The sequence below is a fragment of the Vipera berus genome (assembly GCF_964194415.1).
Source record: "Vipera berus genome assembly, chromosome: 1".
Taxonomy (NCBI): domain Eukaryota; kingdom Metazoa; phylum Chordata; class Lepidosauria; order Squamata; family Viperidae; genus Vipera; species Vipera berus.
This window is the reverse complement of record NC_138202.1, coordinates 240,997,933-241,017,486: the sequence shown is the minus strand read 5'-3', so window position 1 is coordinate 241,017,486 and position 19,554 is coordinate 240,997,933. Positions and strand designations below refer to the sequence as shown.

The following is a 19,554-nucleotide window of genomic DNA, read 5'->3' as shown; positions in this document are numbered from 1 at the left end:
AATGTAACTAAATAAATAAATAAATAAATAAACTAATTGTAGGATTTTCTGGCCTTGGAAATCCCAAATATATTTTCTGAAAATCATGTTATGTCTAAAGAATATATGTTGCTTATTTCAATCTTAAAATTGTCCTCTCTACTTTCGGTATCATAGTCAAAATGGGATAAAAAGAATGGAATAATTATTAATATAGTATAAAAAGGATTGATAAGAGATTATGGTAGATTAACAAAATGATGGTTCAAAATTAGGCCAGTAGTGTAGGTGGCAAAATAAACATCATTAAATACAATTTGCAATATGCAATCATAACTAAATCCAGACTGTCACTATATATTGAGCTTCCTGCAAACTGGGACTGTTGAAATGAACATCCACATCCTTTTCTCACACATATGGATCGCATAATGGCCATAATGTAATAGACTGCTGTTGTGCAGTAGATATTAGGTTTCCTAAGCAAAAAAATATAAAACATTCCCTTTCAGAGCTTTTTAATCCTATGCAACAGATGCATTATTATTCAAACCACATAGTGTATTGCATTTAAAGTCCCTAATCTTAATTTTAAACTGCCTACCCTCATCACTGTGTGGGATGTAATTTTGTCTTGATGCAAAGAAGTGTGAATAGTTTTGCTAACATTTCCCAATGGAGCTTTTTTCCACCTACTGCTTTCTGTTGTGTAGGTGCCCTGGAAAAGTCTTGTTGAGAATAAAAGTTTCCTGTTCCAAATGTATTTCCTGTTAAAGGCTCACACATAGTGTTGCACATGTGAAACCTTGCCTGAATCACTGAATGAAATTTCAGAACATCGCTGCCAATCTGAGCTTGATAGATCAGAGGTCTGTTGGTATTTTTTTCCTAATAAGGGATAAGGTAAAGGTAAAGGTTCCCCCGCACATGCGTGCTAGTCGTTTCCGACTCTAGGGGCCGGTGCTCATCTCCGTTTCAAAGCCGAAGAGCTAGCACTTGTCCGAGGACATCTCCGTGGTCATGTGGCCAGCATGACTAGATGCCAAAGATGCACGGAACACTGTTACCTTCCCACCGTAGTGGTCCCTATTTTTCTACTTGCATTTTTTACGTGCTTTCGAACTGCTAGGTTGGCAGAAGCTGGGACAAGTAACAGGCACTCACTCTGTTACGCGGCACTCGGGATTCAGCCCGCCAAATTGCCGATCTTCTGATCGACAAGCTCAGCGTCCTAACCCACTGAGCCACCGTGTCCCTTGCAATAAAGGATAGAGATGGTCAATAAAATCAAAGTCTAGACCAGGGATAGGCAACCTTGGCTCTTTTATGACTTGTGGACTTCAACTTCAGCTATGCTGACTCAGGAATTCTGGGAATTGAAGTCCACGAGTCATAAAAGAACCAAGGTTGCCTACCCCTCGTCTAGAATCTGAAGAACAAAAGAAGTAGATGAATGACACCCCTGACCTAAAGAAAGTCAGACATCAAAAAGGAGATATTAAATGGAGTTGCATTGCTGAGAAGTTGGGAATCTAGAAAGTAGGAATGGCCACCATAACAACATCCCATTCAAACTTGGTTGACTTTTTTTTTAATGAAAGCATAAGTTGGATACGTGGGATTCTCACTGGAGCTGAAGGAAGGAAGCAACCACAAGACCAGATGGGAAAGTGGTCAGCAGTAATTATGAGTAAGAAGCAGTGAAGATCAGGGAATCCAGATGTTTTCTGAGTCATCTGGCTAGTCTGTAACAAAATTTCCTAGACTGTCCCCAGGTTTCAAATGCTTAATTTGAGTAAATTTCAGACAGAGTCAAAGGGAAAGATAGAACGATGATGGCAAAACAGGAACCTGAACTCTACTTAACAGGATCAAATGACCGGAAAGGCTTGCTGCTGAAGTGAAAGCTTTTGAGCATCAGATGGAATGACTGTTTAGTAACAGTCAGTAAAAACATAAAGAGAGGAATAATCTTTTGAATTCAACAAGCTGCAAGGTTTAGTGAAATGTGATAATCACAGTATCTTCATTAAATTGTTGAAATGAACTGGCCTAAAGTTACTCCTGTGTGTTAGGGAATAAGTACATTAAGTTCCCTTCAAGCTATATTTTGTTTGTTTGTTTTTGAGGCTTCACATGGAATCACAGATGAATTTCTACATGAGAGCTTAAAGAAAAATATTGATCTGATAAACTTTGTGTTTCTTCAAAACAAGCATTCAGGTTTGATCACGTTGGTCACCATCTATGGCATTGGTCCCTACATATTTGCCCATGGGTTTTCTGAATACATTACCAGCAAATAAGTCATAATTTGATGCATGTATGCTTACATGCAAAGGTGAACAAAATCCATTTAATCTAAGTGGAATTACTTACATAAGGATAAATTCCAAAATGGAATCAGGTTCCTTGCAGAATTGCTATCAACATTTTTAATTCAGTTTTTATCTCATAATTCTGAATGCAGTGTTTATCTAGATCTTTAGTTAAAAATAATTCATTATTTCACATTAGCATTCTATTAAAAGGCATTTTAATTGAGTTATGGAAGGTTTTCCATCCTTAACAACCTCAAATAACAGTACAACGAAAGAGCATATTTCATATTCTGAAGTGCTTTTACTATTTTGGTTTGACACTCTCATGCTTGTGCTATAAATGTTCAACAGCAAAGTTTTCTGTTAACATTATTATTTGGTGGTTGCATTTCATTAAATAAATCTGAAAAATAAATTAGGATATTTTGCTTTATACTGTTAAAATGATCTCATAAACGCTGTATGAAATTTTATGTCCAGTGGTGGGATTCAAATATGTGAACAACCGGTTCTCTGTGTGGATGCTGCTTCCGGGAATCCATTCTGGGCCTGGGAAACAAAAAATTAGCTACCGTTTCTGTTGAAGTGGCGTGAACTGGCTGAATCCCACCACTGGAACTGTCCCAGAACTATCTCGGTTCCTTGATGACCTTGGTTCCCTAGCTGGCTGGTTCACAGGTGCTCCAAGTAGTCTAAACATCCCACCCCCCGTTACTGTTGGCAAGTCAAAGACAACTATGGCTGAAGCAAAATAGGTTTTCTTTGGATCTTGACACCTTGAATGTACTCTTTTGTATATTTTCTGCTATTTTATTTAGTAAGTTAATGTAGAAGCCCTACGCTCTAGGTTAGGAGTAGGCAACCTTGGCTCTTTTATGCTGGCTCAGGAATTCTGGGAGCTGAAGTCCACGAGTCATAAAAGAGCCAAGGTTGCCTACCCCTGCTCTAGGTTAATCTGTACAAGTGTTAAGTTACTAGTTTGCCCAAACATATATTTCATAAAGTTGATAGAAATAATCCTACCGTATCACTAATCAACAGACCTTTTCTTAGCTGTTTTAGTTCTAATAATATCTGAAAGAGAAATTATCTGGAAATGATACATATATATGAGAGAGGAAGACTTTTGATCATGTTGGTGTTTTTTGACTTCCCTTTGCAGACATCTTTGCTTGCTTAGAGTGCTGACAATGACTTTTATAAGCTTTATATAAAAGTTTTCACGATTGCTTTAAAACAGATACATGTTGTATGAAATATATAAAACAAAATCTGTCCCAATCCATTGCTCTGGAATAATTTTCTTGGTCTATGGAAATTCAAAGTGTGAATTGTTTTTACTCCTCTTTTGAAGAAATAGCAAAGAAATTCCTTTTAGCGCAAGGAGTCTGTCACTGACTGTTTTACATACAGAAGTAAATGTCCATAAAATTATCCATGTATAGATAGCTTCTAGTTAGTAAAAGGCCACATAAATCACTGCTTCAGTTTTCCGTTAAAATGGATAAATTTAAAATAACATTTAAACATCTAAATCTGTTTAATGCCTAGTCTTTTGCTCACAACTTACAGTAAGCATGATGACATGTAATCGAAAAAAATATTTTAGGAGTGATCGTATGTTATTAATCAATATAGTTTAATTTTATTGTTTTCATTTTAAGTGTATAATGTTTTGTACCCTTAGGTATGGCAGAAACTGCCTCATTCAATTTGAGGATTTTGCCAACCAAAATGCATTCCGCCTTCTGAATAAATATCGCAACTTGTACTGCACTTTCAATGATGACATTCAAGGTAATGACTTTTTTTGCCACATTTGTTAAGTGAATCACTGTAGTTGTTAAATTAGTAACACGATTGTTAAGTGAATCTATTTTCCCCATTGACTTTGCTTGTCAGAAGGTTAATAACAACAACAACAACAACAACAACAACAACAACAACAACAATAATAATAATAATAATAATAATAATAATAATAATAATAATAATAGAGTTGAAAGGGACCTTGGAGGTCATCTAGTCCAAACCCCTGCTCAGGCAGGAAACCCTATACCATTTCAGACAAATGGCTGTCTAGGCTCTTCTTAAAAACTTCCAGTGTTGGAGTATTCACAGCTTCCGGAGGCAGGTTGTTCCACTGATTAATTGATTAAAAGGTTGCAAAAGGGGATCACATGAGTCTGGGACATTGCAATTGTCATAAATGTGGTCAGTTGTCAAAAATGTAAATCATGTTGCCATGGGTATGCTACAACGGTCATAAGTGTGAAAAATGGTCATAAGTCACTTTTCTCAGTGCAGTTGTAACTTCGAATGGTCCCTGAGAGAACTGTTGTAAGTCAAGGACTTCCTGTACATCCTGTGCTTGAAGATCCAGATGACAATAGCGGTAAAGTATACAAGCCCTTCATGGATTTCCTATGCTGAGGAGACACACTGGATGATTTTTGCTGTCCCACTGTCACATTCTAGCTCTTCTGAGAGGGGACTAGAGATGCTTCCCTTTCTTATTTGCCATGAGGCATCTGTGGACTTCCGGCAAACCTCTTTTAGTGGTTGAATATGTGCATGCAAGAATTATTGGCTGTCAATTCTGCTATTTTTTTTTTTTGGAGACCAAAGATGATTTGATAAAATACTATATTGTTAGGCACATCTATCTACAAAGGTTAAACTAGTGCAACCAATGGTATTTCCTGTGACATTCCATGAAAGCAAAAAGTGGGCTTTGAAGAAGCAGGATAGGAAGAGTATCTTTTGAACATGGATATTGGAGAAGACTTCTGAGAATACCATGGACAGCCAAGAATAAAAACAAATTGTTTATCGAACTAATCGATCCAGAGTTCTCACTTGAGACACAAATAATTAGGCTCAAATTATCGTACTTCAGACCTATTGTATGAAGATCTAATATCTCTCTGGAAAAGGCACTAATGCTGGGAACGGTAAAGGTAAAGGTAAGGTAAAGGTTCCCCCGCACATGCTTGCTAGTCGTTTCCGACTCTAGGGGCCGGTGCTCATCTCCATTTCAAAGCTGAAGAGCCAGCGCTTGTCCGAGGACATCTCCGTGGTCATGTGGCCGGCATGACTAGACGCCAAAGGCGCACGGAACGCTGTTACCTTCCCACTGTAGTGGTCCTTATTTTTCTACTTGCATTTTTACCTGCTTTCGAACTGCTAGGTTGGCAGAAGCTGGGACGAGTAACAGCCGCTCACTCTGCTACGCGGCACTCGGGATTCGACCCGCCAAACTGCCGACCTTCTGATCGACAAGCTCAGCATCCTAACCGACTGAGCCACCGCGTCCCTAATGCTGGGAAAGGGGGAAGGAAAAAAAAAGATGACCAGCAGCAAGATGAATGGATTCAGACCTGAAGACCAGATTAGAGATAGATTGTCATGCAATAAATAGGTCTATGCAGTTGCTAAGAATCAACACCGATTTGATGGCATACAATCAGTCGATCATTTTATTGTCATTACTCGTCCCAGCTTCTGCCAACCTAGCAGTTTGAAAGCACGTAAAAATGCAAGTAGAAAAATAGGGACCACTACGGTGGGAAGGTAACAGCGTTCCGTGCGCCTTTGGCGTCTAGTCATGCCGGCCACATGACCACGGAGACGTCCCCGGACAAGCGCTGGCTCTTCGGCTTTGAAACGGAGATGAGCACCGGCCCCTAGAGTTGGAAATGATTAGCACGCATGTGCGGGGGAACCTTTACCTTTACCTTTACCTTTAACATTTCGTAAACATATACACGTGAGGGATTTGTACTCCTGAATCTCATTTGAGATCCCAAACCCTTCCAACTTCACAATGCTGAAATTCTGCAGTAAAATGGTAATCTTTAGTGCATGGTGTTTGGAAACTTTATGGCAGCCTTTTCTTCCGCTGGTGAAATTCTCTAATATTAAATAGCCTTGGCTTTTCATCAGCAGTTTCATTCTTCAAATCTCCACTGATCTTAATACATTGTGTAACAGAATATTTTCTTTTATGGACAAATAATATCACATTTACCATTCCTGTGTATAATGAATTGTGTTCCTTGGGGGGGGGGAAGAAGAATAATGTATTATCACTGAAGTATTATAATAGTACACCTTTCATTTGATGCAATTGAATAAGGGTGAGGAGAGAAGACGAACACTTACTTGAAAAGGACTAATAACTTCACATTTTAATTTATAACTCAGACATGCGTCCTCCATTGTTTTTACAATAAGATATTGTATTATGGAAGAATTACTATTGTTTTCTGGGCTTAATTGTTTTCTAATTATTTTTTCTATGTAGTTTTCCACTAGCTGTATTCATTAGCATTTTATATGTTCTAGTCTTTTCTTCCTATTTCAGTAATTATCTAATAAATGTAAGGCAAGTGCTACTTTTGGTGTGCCTTCTTGAACCTTCTTCCGATTGTAGGGGTGGTGGAGTGAACTTGATCTGAAATGAGTCTTTAAGAGAAAGCAGAACATGCTTTAGATTTCCTGGGCTAAACAGGGGATTGGACCCCGTGGCTTAAATTATCTTTTCAAACCTCGGCTTCTGTAGGATCCTTTTCCACATAGATGTGCAATGTAACTTTACTGCAGATTTTTTGAGGGCAGGGAGGAGGAAACCTGGAATGAGTCTTTGTGTGTGTGTGTGTGTGTGTGTGTGTGTGTGTGTGTGTGTGTGTGTGTGCGTGTGTTTCAGCTTAACAATGGAAGAGAAAAAAAAAACCCAGCCATGTCAAATTCTGTTTTTAAAATTTATCTAAAAGATGCGTGATTGGTTATCAATGGAGATGTGCTGTTATTTCAATTTAATAAAATTATTTATTATTTTATTCTGTTTCAGGAACAGCATCTGTAGCTGTTGCAGGTCTCCTTGCTGCACTCCAGATTACTCAGAATAAACTGTCTGATCATACAATCCTCTTTCAGGGAGCTGGAGAGGTTTGTTTACCTATTCTTTTTTTAAAAAAAAAATTGTGCCACTTTTCTGACAAAAGTGATGTTTCTGTGCCATCTTTCTAGTTTGGCCTGGTTTTTATTTGTTTATTTGGTTGGCTGTTTGCTTATTTATTGATCTCCTTCTGCTGCTTAGGGACAGCAGTAAGTGGGCCCCCATGAGTGTAGATTAGAATTGTGTGGCTGTTGTGGTTCAAACTGACAAGATGCTGATCAGAGCATTGTAATGCAAACCCCACCCTGTCTGATGTCACTGGGCATGAAAAATGGGTGGGGCTTAACATTGTAAGATTCTGATTTGCTAGTTTTGTCCCCTATACCCTACTGCTGATTGGGCAGATATATTTTTAGTAAATCCATTCATCCAGATTGAATTCAGTGGACTTTTGTAGTCTGACTAGTTAGAATCGAGATACAAAAGTTATTTGAATTCCATGCAGACAAGATGTAATATATAAATATGTTAAAATACAACAAGGCATAGAGAGTCTAAATGGTTGAAATGCATTTGTAGCCATACCAATGTAGGCCATTTGTTATTGATACCACCATTCAATCCTCAATGCATTATATATATATTTTAATAAAAAACCTTTTCAGTTTACATCCCATATCCTGAGAAATTTGTACTAACAAACTGAAATTTCAGTGTGTGCACAGGGAAAAAAATCCCAGTCTAGCCATGGAACCTAGCATATATTTATGTTTTTATGTTTGAGTGGCTTGGAGTTTTTATGTGAGGTAACTGAAGGATTCTTTTGTTACTTTGGAAGTCAAAATTAGTGCAGGTTCGCATCCCACCAGGCTCAAGGTTGACTCAGCCTTCCATCCTTCCGAGGTAGGTAAAATGACCCAGATTGTTGGGGGCAATAAGCTGACTTTGTAATAATGCCACTTGGGGGGGTGGGTGAAAGCCCTAATAAGCAGGCATATACATAGAATGAAGGCTATTGCTAAGCACATTGGTTTGTGCTTAAATTGTAAGCCGCCCTGAGTCTTCGGAGAAGGGCGGGATATAAATGGGATTAAAAATAAAAATAAAAAAATTGGCTATGTATGAGAGCCAGTTTAGTCTGGTCTTAAGGCACTGAGTTAGAAAGCAGGAAGTCATGAGTTCAAATCCCACCTTAGCCATGAAAACCAGCTGGGTGACTTTGGGTCAATCACTCTCACTAGACCCAACCCACCTCACAAAGTTGTTGTTTTGGGGAAAATAGGAGGAGGAAGATGTGTTGGATAAGTTTGCCACCTAGAATTTGTAAAAATAATAAATGTGGGATACAAATAAATAAATAAACCTCAATATAAAGTACACTATCTACCTATTTGCATTAGCAGAAATACTCTGTCCTGTTTCCTCCCTTTTAATAATTTTGTTGCGAATAAACTCTGTATAAGGGATGAGAACAACAGACCGTGTAGCATAGTGATTAGGCTTTCAAACTAGGATCTGGGAGAACCAGGTTCAATTCAAACATGGAGATTATCAGATGTTTTTTACCTCAAGTTCCTCCTCTGAGCTATTGTTGAGAAGCAAATGAAAAGTGACCTCTAGTGCTGTAAGCTCATAAAAATGCAGGGTATAGATACAAAAAATAATTGGCAATGGGGACTTGGTTTTTTTGAACCTCATTGTTTATATGCAGATGTAGAAGTTTAGTCTGATTAATGAATAAACAGGGAGCTTTTTCTTCATAATTTGTGAGACTTGGGTCATGAGATGTTTTATGTATATTTTGAAACGGTCAGAGTCAAAATGAATCAAATGTGCAAAAATAACAGTACGCTTTGTGCCAGAAGATTCTTATTGAGGTTATACAAAAAAACCCTGTAATGTCAGCATTTGTAGATGTTCCAAGACCATATAAAAATAGGTACAGATGTGAACTCAGAAATAATGCATTGTTTAGTCTTGTTATTTAAATAAATACTTTCAATTCTGAAGTAAAAACTGGAAGTCTGATGATCCTAAAGTCATTTTTCCCCCTAAGGTGAGCAAATAAGCATATTCATTCTGCTGTGAACTGCAAAGAATCAAAGTGGCCAACTTAAGTTTCCAGTCAAAGCACATTTCAAAGGGCATGATAGCCAATTCTAATGTATAACTAAGTCATTCTAAAAAAAATTGTAAGCTTGTCTTGTGCAAACTGAAGGATGGTGGATTTGAAAGCCAAGGAGATGAAGAATACAAGTGCCCTAACCTTAACAATTAGACGGCTTGCTGATGTAGTATACTGTCTTTGTTAAGCAATTCATCTTTTGCTGATCTCTGTAATCTAAAGTGGGAAGGGGAGAAGGCTAGGTTGGAGGCTATTATGGAGATTGTGTGTAAGAGTTGCCAGATAGATGGGTTATTCCTATAGCTTGTTTTGGTAATGCACTGTGAAAATTTTTAAAAATCACAAGTGTCTGTGAATATTGTTGTGTCTAATGGGTATGTGGTTTGCACAGAAATGAAAATATAGCAACTCAGAATGGTGCATAAGCCCTAAAAAGGGGGAGTGATGTATATTTTCATATTGTAATGTCTGTGGCGGGTTCCCGGTAAAGAAGACAGCAGGCTTAAGTATGATTAGCTGTTTATTGCCTCCACAGGAATGAACAAGTATGTTTTGAACCCCCTTATATAGTGGTGCCGGCGAGCCTCTGGCCAATCCCCACTTGCAGACTCTCCCGCCGTTTCGGTGTAAGCCAATCCGCACGGACCGCGTGCGCAGCTGTCAGTTTCAGCTGTCATCGGTAGCCGCGTGTGGAGCTGTCAGCTGTCAAAAAGCTGTCACTTGCGTTTCTTTAAGTTTAACAGTGTTTAACTCACATATATTACACATATAAAAAGAAATATGTTTGCATAAGTATCTGTATACTAATTCTTCCTTTTCTCACCAGGCAGCCATGGGCATAGCCAATCTTCTCATTATGGGCATGGAAAAGGAAGGGACACCTAAAAAGGAAGCCATAGAGAAGATCTGGATGGTTGATTCAAAAGGGTTAATTGTAAAAGTAAAAGCATTTCCCTTTCTATTACAAATATATATTATGGTACACTTAAATAAGTTATAATTGGATACTATCCCTAATAATGGGACAATAATAATTATCCACTGGGATAATAATATTACCATTGAGAATGTGATAAGTTTCTTTGAAAAACTAAGGAAGTTCCTATTTCAACTTCAGTTTTAAATATCTATACATGTGTATAGATACATACATGCATACACATCTTGAATATGTTTGTGATGAATCTAAAATTATTTATTAAAATAAGCAAAGAAATGCTGATGTAAAAGATAATTTCCTGATGATATTTTCCTTTGTCTATGCCAGATTTCTACATAAACGTCAGCTGTGTTGCCTCAAATAACTTTTATTGCATAGCAATAAGAGCAGAGACCATGTCCTGCATGCTGTGGTTTATTATGATATCAGTGGTGGTTAGACATTCAGAGTTGCTCAGAGACCTGACAAGGCATCCTTACCACATTTCTTATGCATTTCTTCCATATGCGAGAGCTAAGACAAAACACATGTATAATAATAAAGGGAGTTTAAAGTAATAATTTATTCAAATTAACATTTCCATCCTCAAAAGGAAACATTACCTGATTTATTTGTCTTTTCCCTTACAGTAGGTTGTACTGGAAACAAAACATAAACTTAGCATTCCTCTTGGATTGCATTGCTTCTCTTGAAAAGTTCATATGATGAATAATGATTTATGTCACTGTTACCTGCATGAAAGTGTGTTATCACTCAGTTGGTGTTGCATAGCTGTTGGGTTGAGAAAAATAAAACTTTGAATGGGATAGATTTCTATCGGGCCTTATCAAATTAGAAGATACTTCATTATATATTTGATTTAAGTCAAGAAGATTTTCTTGGTAACTGAGATGTGCAAAAGGATTTATTGCATTCACCATTACTCAGGCAAGATTACTGTAAGGAAAGGATTACAGCAAAATCATTGCATTCAATACTGCATCCATCTATCAGCATCTATAGTTCTAAGTTTGTTATTTTTTACCATTTCCTAGAGAGTTTGTGATTTAAATTGGGCAATGAAGAAGATTAACTGGGAACAAAAGAGGAGCATTTAAGTGGAAGTGGCAAAGAAGGGCCATATGCTGTAGCTTGATATGAGTGACTAAACTAATTTGTAGGAACTCTGTAAGCAGCATACAAATCCCAGGGGTGCTTAGAATTTAGAACAAAAAAACAGGAAAGCAAATAAGGAGAGGGAGTTGAAAGTTTAGAGGTGTGTAGGTTTATGGGTAGTTTCAGTAAGGAGATAAGATGGAAGAACATTGTCAAGTGAAAGAGAAAAGGCACATCTGCTCTAATTCCTTTACCTCAACCTTCTTCCCTACGGAATAGTATCAATCATATGGGAGCCTTGGTGGAGCAGTGCGCTAATGCCTCCTTAAGTAACACCAGCTGCCTGCAATTAGTGCAGGTTCGAGTCCCACCAGGCTCAAGGTTGACTCAGCCTTCCATCCTTCCGAGGTAGGTAAAATGAGGACCCAGATTGTTGGGGGCAATAAGCTGACTTTGTAATAATGCCGCTTGGGGGGGGGGGGGCGAAAGCCCTAATAAGCAGGCATATACATAGAATGAAGGCTATTGCTAAGCACATTGATTTGTGCTTTAGATTGTAAGCTGCCCTGAGTCTTCGGAGAAGGGCGGGATATAAATGGGATTAAAAAAAAAGGTCAAATGATGAAAGAAGGAAGTCCCAGTTAAAGGGAGGACAAATTACATCTAAAGCATAATGGAATTTGTAGATGTCATTTCAGAGTTTGTGCAGTCATCTTTCAAAGGTGGGCAAATGTCCTCAAGTTCAAAGCAGACAGTAAATGAGATGCAATTACTGACAGGTCTTTTGTTGTTGGTATCTTGAAAAGCTCTAGAATTCTATAAATCAGCAGTTCCCAACATTTCTGGCATCAGAGATTGGTTTGTGGAAGACAATTTTTCCATGGACTGAGGGGTAGTGGTGGTTTCACATACAACCTAGATTCTGTGCGTGCACAGCCCGGTTCCTAATAGGCCATCGATCGGTACTGGTCCACAGCCTGGAGACTGGGGATGCCTGCTGTACGTAGTGTGTGACCATTTAGGAAAATTTACTGGGTTAACAGTAGATTTTTGTTTGTTTGTTGGTGCCTTCGAATCAGTCTTGACTCCTGGCAGCTGCCTGGATTAATCCCTGCAGTTTCCTTGGCAAGATGGTTTGCCATTGCCTGCTTTGTAGGACTGAAAGACAGTGATTGGCTGAAGGTTACTCAGCTGCCTTTGTGCTAGAGGCCTCCTGGTTTCTGGTCTGATGCCTTACCACTACATCCATCTTGCTTTCAGCAGCACACTAGCAGAAAATCAGCTGTATTAGTAGCCCAATCATTTTGCACTGAATTTGGTTTTGGTGAGTGTTATGTATATAGTTAGGGACGCGGTGGCTCAGTGGGTTAGGACGCTGAGCTTGTCGATCGGAAGGTCGGCAGTTTGGCGGTTCGAATCCCGAGTGCCGCGTAACAGACTGAGCACCTGTTACTCGTCCCAGCTTCTGCCAACCTAGCAGTTCGAAAGCATGTAAAAATGCAAGTAGAAAAATAGGGACCACTACGGTGGGAAGGTAACAGCGCTCCGTGCGCCTTTGGCGTCTAGTCATGCCGGCCACATGACCACGGAGACGTCCTCGGACAAGCGCTGGCTCTTCGGCTTTGAAACGGAGATGAGCACCGGCCCCTAGAGTCGGAAACGACTAGCACGCATGTGCGGGGGAACCTTTACCTTTACCTATGTATATAGTTGGGGTGTTCTGTTACAGTGTAGCCACTGATAACACCAGGTGGTGCCTGTGAGTGTCCGGATTGGCTGGCCACTGCTAGGCGGGAAAATCCAACGTTCTGAGTGGATCAAGCAGGGTATTTAAAGGACACCGGGGGGTGGGGTTCCTTTGTCTCTTCATTTCTTCGTTCTGTACTCAATAAAGGCTGTTACTGTTGACTCTGGGTCTGCTGTCTCCATGTGGTCCTGTACCCACTACTTTACAGTGAGCATGCTAAAATGAGCCCAGACTGCTTTGGTTTTGTGATATAGTACATCGTCCATCCTGGTTATAGGCACCAGAGCCGAATATTTCAGAAGGGTTTGCATTAGGAGCCCTAATGAAATGCTGAATGCTCATACACTGTATGCTTATGTTAAACCCCAATAATTCAGTGTCTAATAAAGGACGAGAGACGGTAGCTGAACAATAGCTAAATTCTGCCCTCCAAATAAATCAAGTATGAGTCAAGAAAAGTGACATATTGGAGGTTTTGGTGTTAGCCATATGTCAGAACTATGTAATCCCTTGTGGTCCCTCTGCCACTGATAATACATTGCCTTCTCTTCTATAAATAACAAGACTTGTGGTTGCTGACCAGGAAGAAATGGAGAAAGAGAACAAATGCAATGATGTAATTTACATGGCAGAAACCTGGCAAGTTGGTCTCTCTCTCTCTCTCCCTCCCTCCCTCCCTCTCTCTGGGTATGGTATGGTTATTATCCAAGTGGAAGATCAAACAGATTCCTGACAAACCTAGCAAACAATTTTGTCACCCAAAATGTAGAGAAGGGAACTAGGGGATTAGCCATTTTGGATCTAATTCTCACTAACAGAGATGAAATGATAGAAGGTGTTGAAGCCACAGGAACCTTGGGAGGAAGTGATCATGCAATATTGGAATTCAGCATTATGGAAGCACAAGCAATAGAACACAGTCAAACTAGAGTCTTGGACTTTAAGAGAGCTAATTTCAATAAACTTAGAGAGACCTTGGGAAGGATTCCATGGATGAGAATCCTCAAGGGGAAAACAACTCAAGAAGCTTGGGAAATTTTGAAAAGTGACATAATAAAAGCCCAGTCTAGCACAATACCAACAAAGAGGAAAAATAATAGCTCTCAAAGAAACCAGCATGCCTGCATAAAGAACTCTCTGATAAATTGAAAGATAAAAAGGACAGGTATAGAAAGTGGAAAGAGGGGCACATAACTAAGTCAGAATATCAGCAAATAGCCCGAGCCTGCAAAGATGAAGTGAGGAAAGCTAAGACTCAAAATGAACTAAGGCTTGTGACCAAAGTCAACAATAACAAAAAAAAGCTTCTTTCAACATGTAAAAAACAAGAAAAAAAGTGAAGGAAATGATTGGTCCATTAGTGGGTGAAAGTGGCAAGAAGGTGACAAGCAACAGGGAGAAAGCAAAACTATTTAACTCGTTTTTTGCATCTGTCTTTACACAAAGGGAAAAAACAGATCAACCTATCAAAAATAGTGCCATAAAAAACAGAATAGAAACATGTTAAGATAGGCAAGAAAATGGTAAGTGAGCACCTGTCTAGTATAGACGAGTTCAAATCACCAGGACCAGATGGATTGCACCCCAAGGTTCTCAAGGAACTGGCAGATGTGATCTCAGAAGCACTGAATTATATTTTTCAAAGATCCTGGAACACTGGGGAACTACCAGAGGACTGGAAAACAGCTGATGTAGTTCCCATCTTCAAAAAAGGGAAAAAATGGATCCAGGAAATTACAGACCTATCAGCCTGACATCAATATCTGGGAAGATTCTGGAAAAGATAATCAAACAACGAATCAGCAAACACCTGGAGGCAAACAAGATCATTACTAAAAGCCAACATGGGTTTGTCAAAAACAGATCATGCCAGACAAATGTTATTGCATTCTTTGACCAAGTGACAAAATTAGTGGATCAGAGGAATGCTGTAGATATAATTTACTTGGACTTCAGTAAGGCATTTGATAAAGTAGATCACAACCTTCTACTTGATAAGATAGAAAAATGTGGGTTAGATAGCATCACCACCAGATGGATTCGTAGCTGGCTAACCAGCCGTACTCAGCGTGTGGTCCTCAATGGAACCACATCTACATGGAAGGAAGTGTGTAGTGGGGTGCCCCAGGGCTCTGTTCTGGGCCCAGTGCTCTTCAACATCTTCATCAATGATTTGGACGAGGGGATAAATGGGGAACTCATCAAATTTGCAGACGACACCAAGCTGGCAGGAATAGCCAACATTCCAGAAGACAGGCTTAAGATACAGGAGGATCTGGACAGACTTGAACACTGGACGCTATCTAACAAAATGAAATTCAATGGTGAAAAAAGTAAGGTTCTACATTTAGGCAAGAAAAACCAAATGTACAGGTACAGTAGGGGGTACCTTGCTCAATAGTAGTAACTGTGAGAGGGATCTCAGAGTCCTAGTGGACAATCACTTCAATGTGAGCCAGCAGTGTGCTGCAGCTGCCAAAAAAGCCAACACAGTGCTAGGCTGCATTAACAGAGGGATAGAATCAAGATCACGTGAAGTATTAATACCACTTTACAATGCCTTGGTAAGGCCACACCTGGAATACTGCATCCAGTTTTGGTCACCACGATGTAAAAAATATATTGAAACTCTAGAAAGAGTACAGAGAAGAGCAACAATGATGATTAGGGGACTGGAGTCTAAAACATACAAGGAACGGCTGCTGGAATTGGGTATGTCTAGTTTAATGAAAAGAAGGACGAGGGGGGACATGATAGCAGCGTTCCAATAACTCAGGGGTTGCCACAAAGAAGAAGGAGTCAAGCTATTCTCCAAAGTGCCTGAAGGCAGGACAAGAAGCAACGGATGGAAACTGATCAAGGAGAGAAGCAACCTGGAACTAAGGAGAAACTTCCTGACAGTTAGAACAATTAACCAGTGGAACAACCTGCCTCCAGAAGCTGTGAATGCTCCAACACTGGAAGTTTTTAAGAAGAGACTGGCCAGCCATTTGCCTGAAATGGTATAGGGTTTCCTGCCTGAGCAGGTGGTTGGACTAGATGACCTCCAAGGTCCCTTCCAACATTATTATTATTATTATTATTATTATTATTATTATTATTATTATTATTATTATTATTATTATTATTAGTAGTAGTAGTAGTAGTAGTAGTATAATATATGCTGGGGCTGCTTTAAAACCCTGCTGTTGCATGGTTAAGCTTAATGTATTCATGTATGTAATACATACCTGATATATCTATACCAAATGGAAAAAAAGATAATATCTTAAATACATTTTTTTCCAGGGAATTTAAAATGAATTGCAAGCCATCAGGATTATGTTTTCTTCAACTATATATATAATTACATATTTCCTGGACTTTTATGTATTGGATCTGATAAAAGTTCTACCTCTCTGCTTCATTTGAGTCATGGTGGCCCTTAAAGACCTTTTTATGATTTGGGGTTGCATCAAGAATTCAGATTTATAGCTACCCGGGACAAAATTGCTAGAGGCAGGAAAACTCTTTTTTTTCTTCTCCCCCCTCCAGAATTATTTGGGATTAGGTATGCTTTCTGCGTGGAGGAAAACTCTCCTCCTGTCAGTTGGGTCCTCCCACGTATAACTGCAGACATGGCTGAAGCTGTTGCTGATTCAGACAGTTTCCAGGCCTGAGGCGATGCATGCTGTCCTTGTGAGTCAAACAGTCCTCTGCTGTCCGCTGAGGGAACTTGGAGAGTGTCCAGTCTCTAAGGCAAAATAAAAGATAGCCTGGCTGTAAAGAGATCAGGAGGAAATGGTTCTCTCAAAAGGTTTTGCAAGCAGGGAGGTGGTATTTAATATTTTTCTCAGATGGAAAAATCTAAAATGGACAAATAGCTATTCGTTGTGTGTGGCCAAAGCTTGGGGAACAGTAGGCGACATGTCTTCCAGGAGGGGACACGTGTACTCCTCAGAGCTCTGCCATCCAGATATTCTGGCCCAGCACATTCTCCTCTTGTTGGAGATCTTTCTATCACGTCTCTACATTTTTGTACCCTCTCCGCATACACACACAAACAGTGATGCTGGCAACTTGTTTATATTTTGTGACATCGTCACCAGGCCCATAAAACTAGTTGAATCCTGTGAAGATAGCCTTTCTATATGTATTTCGGTTAGGATGGTTTCTAAAATGCAAGCTGGGACAGTGTAAATAACATTTCATCAAACAAAGTTTGAAAAGTTTTCAGTGCCACTGAGTACAGAGTATAACTGAAATTTAGAGGTCTGTGTGGGGGAACCTTTACCTTTACCTTTTTAGTCCCCTCAAAATTTCTGTCTATGCTTCTAAACATGATTTAAATGCTTGATTGTAATAATTATTTAATGGATGCCATATGTTTTGCAGTTTACAAGTATGATTCAGTTTATTGATGAGAAAGTCAAAGGAACACTAGTATGTTTTTAAAGGAAGACTGAACCTTTTTGTTAGAACACAATAAAATTAAAACTGTATTTTTAACTGGTAATCTTATTCTTTAATTTAGGGTCGTGTTTCATTAACACCTGAGAAAGAAGTATTTGCTCACCAGCATGAGGAGATGAAAAATTTAGAAGACATTGTTAACAAAATAAGGCCAAGTGTTCTTATAGGTAATAAACTATCTATATATCAGTTCATCAAAGTTTGCCCTTTCATTTGATATTTATGGCTATCTATCTGCATACATGCACACATACATATGTATGCACATACATACATGATATACATATCTATATATCAGTTCATCAAAGTTTGACCTTTCATTTGATATTTATGGTTGTCTATGTTCATACGCATATACTTATGTATGCATACTGAATATTTTAGAGAAATTGGTAAAAATATCATGATCTTTATGCATAAGAACAAATACAGTATTCTCACAGTTTTGGAAATTAGGTGAGGTTATAGAGATTTCTGAATTACACTGCAAGTGATATGTGAATAATATATGACCTCAAATGTATTTACATGTAATAAATAGCTTCTTGGGAGAATGGCGTGGTGGCATGTGCAAATACACTAAAACATACAATTTTTTTGTAGGCCCATTTCTATAGTGAAAGATCAGATATAGTATTTTGTATCCTATGCTATATAATGCTCAATGTTGAATATGAAAAGGATATATTTCTTTGATTAAGTTAACAGTGCTCCATAAACAAGAAAAATTTGATCAAATGTCATATGATTAAAAAATCTTTTTTTGAAAAGTTAGGAATAATTAAGTTATCTGATATTTCCCCAAGATTTTCATTAACTCCAATCTCAGCAACAACTATATATTACTAGATACCACTCAGGAAAAAGACTTGTTATTGTTGGAGCAAGAACAAACATTATTTTAACAAATAGCCATAGAGCATCAGTGACATTGTTTTCTAATTTATTTTACTATGACTAGGACTGATTGTCATTTTACCATTTGCTTTTTAAAAGCAAAATTCACATTAACTAGTAAAAAAGTAAGAGAATAACTTTTGTTAAGGTCAGTTTAAAATTATGGGGAGCTTTGAACTTCAGTTTCTGTAAGAGTTCTAAGTTGTCAGAGCAAGGAAAATATAATAAAACAAGATTATATGTTCAAGCTGGTGATACTTCAGCTAAGGCTACAAAGCTTGTTGGGTCTATAACATTTGTTTATTAATTTTATTGCATCTTAATTTAATTTTTGTCAAAGCCAATGTCCTGATGTGAACTTTTTAAAAATGCTGGTTTTTTCCATTTTGTTTAAGCATTCATACAGTTGTTTAGTTAGGATTTTATGCAAAGAGACCAAGATTCTGATGAAATATGTTTGGCCTCCTACATATCTGTTCATCTGTCTCAATCTCTCTTTCTTTTATCTTTTCTTTTTCATTATCTTAGGATGGATATATGCAAATATTTCATAAATTGATTTAAGAAAACTTAAAACATATTTTGAAAAATTTCAGAACACATTATTTTATAACAATGAACCAGATATCATATTGAACAACACATTAACAACACATTTAATAATTGGACTCATGAGGCAACCTCAACAGATAAGAGTACAGGAATTATTCTTGGAGAATAAGAGTTTGGATAAATGTTTAGTTCAAAGTTGTCATTTCCTTCTTCTGTGAATTCATGTTTCTTATGTAAACATACAGAAAAAATATATTTATAGATCAGACTGATAAAAAGATTTCTATGTGCATTGGGAAAAGTTTCTTCTAATTAATTCCAAAAGATAAAAATGTAAGCCAAAGAAAGGTATCAACATATCAGAATGGTTATAGAAGGGCAATCTTTTCAGATATTTGGGCAAAATTGTAACCATTTGAGATTCTGAAGCTGGTTCTCAACATTATCCATTAGAAATGTCCTTTGCATCAGCTCACTTGACATGAAAAAGGTATAGCACAAAGTAGTCCTTCGGGAATAGGGCGGTATAGAAATTTAATTAAATAA

At 38.2% G+C, this 19,554-nt stretch overlaps 1 protein-coding gene across 2 annotated transcripts in view; it reads left to right on the top strand.

Moving 5' to 3' along the window:
• The window catches only part of ME1 (malic enzyme 1), a 136,328-nt gene that overhangs the window by 98,927 nt on the left and 17,847 nt on the right, over positions 1-19,554 (top strand). For both annotated transcript variants that reach the window (XM_081314926.1, XM_081314925.1), the window contains 4 exons: positions 3,988-4,097; positions 7,153-7,250; positions 10,152-10,265; positions 17,621-17,726. In XM_081314926.1, the coding sequence (XP_081171052.1) occupies positions 3,988-4,097; positions 7,153-7,250; positions 10,152-10,265; positions 17,621-17,726 (428 nt within the window). The remainder of the gene's footprint in view (positions 1-3,987; positions 4,098-7,152; positions 7,251-10,151; positions 10,266-17,620; positions 17,727-19,554) is intronic.